At 43.4% G+C, this 7266-nt stretch overlaps 1 protein-coding gene across 1 annotated transcript; it reads left to right on the top strand.

Moving 5' to 3' along the window:
• The first annotated feature begins 6 nt into the window (after positions 1-6).
• LOC123176159 (pre-mRNA-splicing factor ATP-dependent RNA helicase DEAH1) lies at positions 7-2516 on the top strand. Its single transcript, XM_044590511.1, has 7 exons — positions 7-525; positions 616-678; positions 1495-1618; positions 1705-1805; positions 1918-1980; positions 2068-2140; positions 2226-2516. The coding sequence occupies exons 1-7, from the start codon at positions 103-105 to the stop codon at positions 2270-2272; spliced, it is 894 nt and encodes a 297-aa protein (XP_044446446.1). The 5' UTR covers positions 7-102; the 3' UTR covers positions 2273-2516.
• The last annotated feature ends 4750 nt before the right edge of the window (positions 2517-7266 follow it).

Below are 7266 nucleotides of genomic sequence, written 5' to 3'. Positions count from 1 at the left end.
CTTATCAATCCCATCTCAAAGGCATCAGCAAACCAGAGGGCAGGAAGATCTGGACGGACAGGACCAGGAAAATGTTTCCGTCTGTACACAAGTTATAACTACATGCATGATCTTGAGGACAATACTGTTCCAGAGATACAAAGAACCAACCTTGCAAATGTTGTTCTTACAATTAAGAGTCTTGGTATTCATGACTTGGTTAATTTTGATTTTATGGACCCACCTCCTTCAGAGGCCTTGTTGAAGGCCCTGGAACAACTTTTTGCTCTTAGTGCACTCAACAGTCGTGGAGAGTTGACCAAGACTGGAAGACGAATGGCAGAGTTTCCACTAGATCCTATGCTGTCAAAGATGATAGTAGCTTCAGAGAAATATAAGTGTTCTGATGAGGTCATGTCCATTGCGTCAATGCTGTCGATCGGCAATTCTATATTCTACCGTCCGAAGGACAAACAGGTTCATGCAGATAATGCAAGGTTGAACTTCCACACTGGGAACGTTGGGGACCACATAGCATTGATCAATGTATTATTTTTTGTCCCTGTAATTTATCAGAATTCATAATGTTTATTAGATTTGAACTGTAAAGGGCTAATTTCTTCAAGATCATTTCAGGTCTATAACTCATGGAGAGAAACGGACTTCTCGACTCAATGGTGTTATGAAAATTATATCCAGGTATGTTATTGGTCTATAATTTGTAACATGCATCCTGATGATCCAGCGTAAGATATTATATTCTCTTATTTTAAAGATATATTGCGTTCCTCTAGATTTTGTCAGGTTTTGTAACTTCCTATGTTACTGATTGTGTGCGTAGCACTTGCTCTGGCCAATAGCTTTTTTAGTATCTATTGTAGGGCTGAATGAGAATGCCTGTGCCAATCTAATTTATGGCCTCAAGTATTGACGATGAATCTCATGCGTAGAGGAAATGCAAGAAATTGCATTGGAATTGCAGAGACAATATTACATGTTGTATAGAACATTGCTGTGCATGAGCATCATGACGCTTTTAATGGACTGTTGAAGATACTAACATATGCTATTTCATCCAGTCGGTGCTGTAGCTTCTAGCATAGGGGGCACATAGCATAAAGGGTTAATGAACATGACTTTTTAATTAATACTCTATTTTTGTACATGCCCGGTGCATCTTTTTATTTACACTATAGAAATAGAGACCTTAAAATTTCATGTCGGGTTTTGAATCAGGGTCGTTAGAAAAAAACCAACCAACCCCGACCATGATTAGCCTACTTATGTACTGCTCTGTTCACTATCATAAGATGTTCTAATTTTTTCTGAATCGGATGTACATAGATGCATTTTAGTGTGTTTGTTAACTCCTTTCAGTCTGTATGTGGTCCATATTGAAATATCCAAAACATCTTATAATAGTGAACAGAGGGACTATTATATATGCAGTTACTGTAATCTGTGATCACTGTTTCTGCAAAGTTTATGTGATAAAACTGTCGGTGCATAAATCAGGTCCGCAGCATGAAGAGAGCAAGAGACATTCGAGATCAACTGGAGGGACTTATGGAGAGAGTTGAGATTGAGGTCTGTTCAAATGCCAGTGACTTGGATGCTATTAAAAAGGCTATAACATCCGGTACGTATACTGATGATTCAGTTGCTTTATTTGTGCAAGTTGCCTGAGATGGATAAATCTGATAAGTGGGTACTTGTGGGTTGCAGGTTTCTTCCACCATTCTGCACGGTTGCAGAAGAATGGTTCATATAGAACTGTCAAGAACCCTCAGACGGTCTTTATCCACCCTAGTTCAGGATTAGCACAGGCATGTTGAGTTGTCGTATTTATTTTTACATCCTGGACATTCCATCATCCATAGTAGTAGTCTTGTCCAAGTTCTTTTTCTGACATTTTTTATATTTGCCTCGTATATGCAGCTACTTCCTCGTTGGGTAATATACCACGAACTAGTTCTCGCGACAAAAGAGTACATGCGCCAGGTTTGCACAGTTTCTCCAGAATTAAGCAAGCTGCAAAAGAAAGAATTGATTGTCGTCTGAAATGCTATGGCCAATGCGTGCATGCAGGTGACGGAACTGAAGCCCGAATGGCTGGTGGAAATTGCTCCGCACTACTACCAACTAAAAGATGTGGACGACGGTAAGCATGGAACTTGATGTTATTTCTTGGTTGAAGCAAAGAGCTGTAGCTTACGAAACGTTTCCCCTTTTATTTGTCCGCACAGCTGGTTCAAAGAAGCTGCCCAAGGGCCAAGGACGAGCTGCATTGTAGACTGCCTGGACTCATGAAGCCAGCGTTTGGACAGATTAGATGTTGCGTAAACAGTTTAGTTTCGAATATCGGATCGGGATCCCTTTTCTACCTTCTCTTAGATTACATTATATCACTCACCAGGTCCTGTCAACATGACCCACCGTTCTTGTACAAGTTTGTGGGTGTGGGTAGAGCTGTAGACAGTTTGGCACAACCCAGCGTTGATGCCGGGACCCTCAGTCCTTCATCATGCTGGTTATCAAACAAACATACATTGGCTACCACTATACTACAATCCAACTAAGTTTTCAATTAAAATAGTTTAAATTTGAGTTTAACTCGCACATAGAGTCTAGTTGTGCCTTTTTTTTGAACACAGAAGTTTTCATTCATTTAACAACAACGTACATATACAATCTTGCATTGCATGATGCATGAAACTGCAGCTATATCTGCATTTAGGCATGTACCTATGCCTGAATTTAAACACCTGTAGCTAAAAGATGCGTTCTGAATCTTCACTGCCAACTTGGCTTGATGATGAGCTCTAAAATTATAACTTTTATTGATATGATATATCCTGGAAGCATCAAGGGCTCTGGAGCTGCTATTTTATCAAGTTGTGGGCTGATGGACCAATGTCTAGGAGCAAGCATGATGTTTTTTGATGGAGTCAATTACTCCACCGGTGTCACAACTTGGCTCGAAAAGTTAGTTTAGTGCTAAAACTTCTGGCATACATTGAACTGGTGCCACAACTTGGCTTTGACGTGCATATACGGTGCAAACCACATTTCTATAAATAGAGTGCTGATTAGGCACGCCAACATGGCATGGGGCCGCTGTCAGTGACTGGACGGCAAAGTGGATGTCTGGCAGTTATTTTGCAAAAGAAAAAATCTTGAATTTTTTTTTGTCACAAAAAATACTATGCCACGGCCGCAAGGGTCCACGTGTCAGCTTCCCACAAATAAATGAAAAGCAGCAGCACAAGGCTAACCATCTGACCCTCAGGTTCACCTGAGATAATCTTATGATCGCTTCTTAAATAAATTATATTTAAAATATAAATAATTACATGTATATTGATTTAATATGTAAAATTTGGTATAAAAACAAAAATATGGGTTATAAGACCAAAAAATCATAGTTTATGTATGTTTTACACTATGTTTTTACATTCTTAAGTTTACGTAACATAAAATATTTTTTACGATGAGTATATATATTTTCTTACATTCTTTTTTAGTATGAAATAAGATAAAATTTACGAAACGTAAAAATACGGTGCATTGATGTCAAAATAGAGGGAGTGAAGAATAACTATTCCTCACCCAGGATGACGAATAGCGTGACGCGGATCGCGCTATTACCTAGGGTGAAGAATAACACCCTAGCCGGCTAGTGCACCTGCCTGAAACCAGTCCGCGCACTTCCGTCCGTGGAGTAGCCTGACCGATGTAAGAATCTTTGCATGCGGTGTAATCTTACAACGTGGGAATGACGGGCACTAAGGCATGCACGAACCCACGCTGCATGTCCCGTAACTTTATGGCCGAGAGACTTGGTAATTAAATTACCACCATGTACTACAGGGGCTCTACTGCATGTCTTTCTTAATACTTGTGGGAACATTTGATCAACTTTTTCTATGATGCGTTGAACAATTTTCTGAACGGGCTTTACTGGATATGTCTCTTTATAATTGATCATTATTTTAAAAAGAAAAGAACTTCCAGTTAATTCCCAGGCCTGTGAGAAATTTAAATCCAACGCAATCGAGAAACACATTTTACTAATTCAGTTGAGAGCAGTAGGAATTTGGCAGCCGACGCAAGAAATTTGGGAGCAGGCGTAAACAAGATTATGAGGAACGCATGGTCCACCAATTGAATGTAATGCCAGCGTAGGAATTAAGTTGTGGAATGATAGGCAGATGTATTACATTATAAGGCATGTTTTGAACTATTTTGTCACATTATTTCCATTAAACGATCCCGGAGGCCATCTGGTCAGCCTCCGTGGTGGCTGACTCACTCTGATCTCAAGATTCTACCTTACAGAGGATCAAGGACAAGTAAATAGTTGAGTTAGGATGAACGGTGGCCATATGCTCCTTTGTTTCTTCATACCCAAATGCATTTTAGGGGGGATAGTCAATAAGGCCTTTCACCATGATAAGTACCGTACAAACATTCATCTCACAATTGCAGGGACAACCATAGCCTTCACCCTCCTCTGTTTATCAGAAGAGATAAATTCCTTCCTAAAACATTAGTTATTGGAGGCAATATCTCAGAATAATCTCATACATAATCAAGATGGACATGTGATGTTTTATAAAAATGGATTATATTAACCCAGAGTTCTTTATTTTCAACGATGGCAGCACATGCTCGACCCAACACGCTTAGTCTGTTCTACACCTCGCTTTGGTCACTGCTAGTAGATTTTGATTGGAGACGCTGCTATGTGCCAAAAATGTTGAAGTCACCATTCATGATTTACAGAAAGGAACAAGGAAGACCAGTTGCTTACATGATACCCATGCTCTTACTTGAAGAACCTTAGTTTCCATTCTAAACCCTTGTGTTCAACACGACATCATGTTGTCAATATACCGAGAGAATCAGCTATATGATATTTACAAAGTAAAATTTAAGATGAAATAAAAAAGAAAACAAGTTATACACGGAAGACGCTATAGTTTTTACGTTTTCCCTCGGCATAGTTGGGACATTTAGGGACCGTGTGATAATAAAACTGAGAGAATCAACTATATGATATAAAAGTAAAATTTAGAGAAAAGTATACTTTTCGTCCCTTAACTTTTGACGAAGTCTAGATTTAGTCCCTCAACTACAAAACCGGACAACTTGCATCCTCAACTATTGAAACCGGACAAGTTTAGTCCCTAGTCTCGCTGACCCGGTATCGTTGCTGAGGTGGTTTTGACCGGTCTATCTCTCTCCTTCCTTCTTCCTTCTCACATTGGCTTACTGAAACATTTCATCAAACACCTTGCACGCATTGCCTGTGCCAACCACGACCAAACAGCGGTGGCTAGCTACTCCCGCTGCTGCTCACGTTGCTCGTGCAGGTGCACTACGCAGTGGACGGCTGCTGGCCGACGCCCTGTGCGCCGGCGTGCTGCTTCGCTTAGGCCAAAAGAAAGCCATGGTTGGGGCCAGTGCAGCTCAGTATCAACATCTCCGTCATGCTCTGCTCCATGTTGGTCGCAAACTCGCAACTCGCCAGGGAGCAGTGCAGCTCGGCATCGTCTCAGCTGCTGCGGTCCTCGCCGACGGAGCCCTCGCCGCAGAAACTGGGCGATATGGTTGTTTGGCTCGGCACGCGGCGTCCGAGGAAAATGCCCGTTGTCCACCAGTCATTGTCGCCTGATTTGATCGGGACTCCTTCATCAACCACGTCTCCATCCAGCTCGTTGCACCACACAGCTTCATGCATGGCATTGTGGCACCATGCTATGTGCACAGCTATACACCAATGCACAAATGTGGATGGCTGCTTGCACGTCCTGCGTTGGCCTGCTGGCTCACCAATCTGCGTACACCAACACCGTCCACGAGTCAGAGACGCGTACGCGACGCACCAGCCAAGCAGCATATCTACAGCGGATTCTCCTGGCTTCCTGCATGGTGGCACGCCATGTGCAGCAGGAGTACGCTCTGGCCGATGCGCGTTCGTGACGCCGTGTGCAACAGAATGATCGCTGTCGTCTACACGCCCTGACTTCACGAGCGAGCGAATTGATCGTCCGAGATCACGGGAGTTCACAAGCACGCCGGCGCGCCAGCTTGTCCGCCACCAGCCGCACCACGCCCACCACCGTCGCCTTGGAGAGGCTGTACTGGAGCTCCGCGATCCCGCCCAACATGCCCGTGGTGCTGCCTCGTCGCGCTGCTACTATGCGCCAGATGGAGATGGCGGACACGCTCTTGAGCTTCTCCTCGTCGCCGCCCCTGCACTGGGTTCCACGTGCTCCCAGGCAGTGGAGAAGAGGAAGTCGAGGACGAGCACGAGGTAGCGCCACCGCGCGCGTAGCTTGCCTGCATCCTCCGTGGCCTCGTGGGACACAGTGCATGTGTTCGATGAAATACCTCAATAAGCCAATATGAGAAGGAAGAAGATAGAAGAGAGAAATACTGCCACAAGGACGAAGACCGGTCAAAACTATGCTGATACCGGGTTTGCGCAGACAATGGACTGAACTTGTCCGGTTTCAAGAGTTTGGGGTGCAAGTTGTCCGGTTTTAGAGTTGAGGGACTAAATCTAGACTTCGCGAGGAATTGAGGGACGAAAAGTATACCTGTGCACTGTAGTGCTGGGCTAGCAGGACTCCGGTGAACCGGGCTGTAGCAGACTACTATGGCTCAAGGAAGCACTAGACCACATTTCCCCATAAGAGAGGCTGCCAAGGATAAACAACTAGATTGTCAGATCCCACACATAGCAATACACGTCACACGTACGCATAACATGCAAGTATGTGCTGTACAACATGGCATCACAACATAACGCAACTCATATAGATAAAGGCTCAGAAGAGCCACATTGCATAAATACAAACAGGGGTCACATGACCCATCATTCAGAGCATACAAGCAACGGAAGCATTACATGTCTGAGTACAGACAACTACAAAAGAAAAAGGCCGAGAAGCCTGACTATCTACAAGTTCCTCCAAGGTACAAGATCGTAGCTGAGGTAACAAGCTACTTGTCGAAGTCCAAGCGGTACTACTAGTGAGACAGATGTCTCACCTGCAAAACATAAATAAAGCAAACGTGAGTACAAAGGTACTCAGCAAGACTTACATCAGATCCTATCATATATGCATTTGTATCAAGAAGCTAATGTGGGGTTTAGTTGCAGCAAGCCAGCTTTGACTCAGTGGCTATCCTGTTCTACGACAACGAGAAACTTCTTTGAGATGAGGCAGCGCACACGAGTTCACTAATCACCACATCAATACACTATTATGGATTCAT

This window comes from Triticum aestivum, unplaced genomic scaffold (assembly GCF_018294505.1).
Source record: "Triticum aestivum cultivar Chinese Spring unplaced genomic scaffold, IWGSC CS RefSeq v2.1 scaffold39781, whole genome shotgun sequence".
NCBI classification, from domain to species: Eukaryota; Viridiplantae; Streptophyta; class Magnoliopsida; order Poales; family Poaceae; genus Triticum; species Triticum aestivum.
Note: the sequence above shows the minus strand (reverse complement) of the source record. Positions and strands in the feature narration are given on the sequence as shown.

What these genes read in the sequence shown, in the direction of transcription:
- LOC123176159 (XM_044590511.1), top strand. Translation starts at nt 103, where the DNA reads ATGCATGATCTTGAGGACAATACTGTTCCAGAGATACAAAGAACCAAC. An exon ending in TAAAAAGGCTATAACATCCG is followed by an intron (nt 1,619 to 1,704) that starts GTACGTATACTG and finishes TGTGGGTTGCAG; the next exon opens with GTTTCTTCCACCATTCTGCA. An exon ending in CAAAAGAGTACATGCGCCAG is followed by an intron (nt 1,981 to 2,067) that starts GTTTGCACAGTT and finishes GCGTGCATGCAG; the next exon opens with GTGACGGAACTGAAGCCCGA.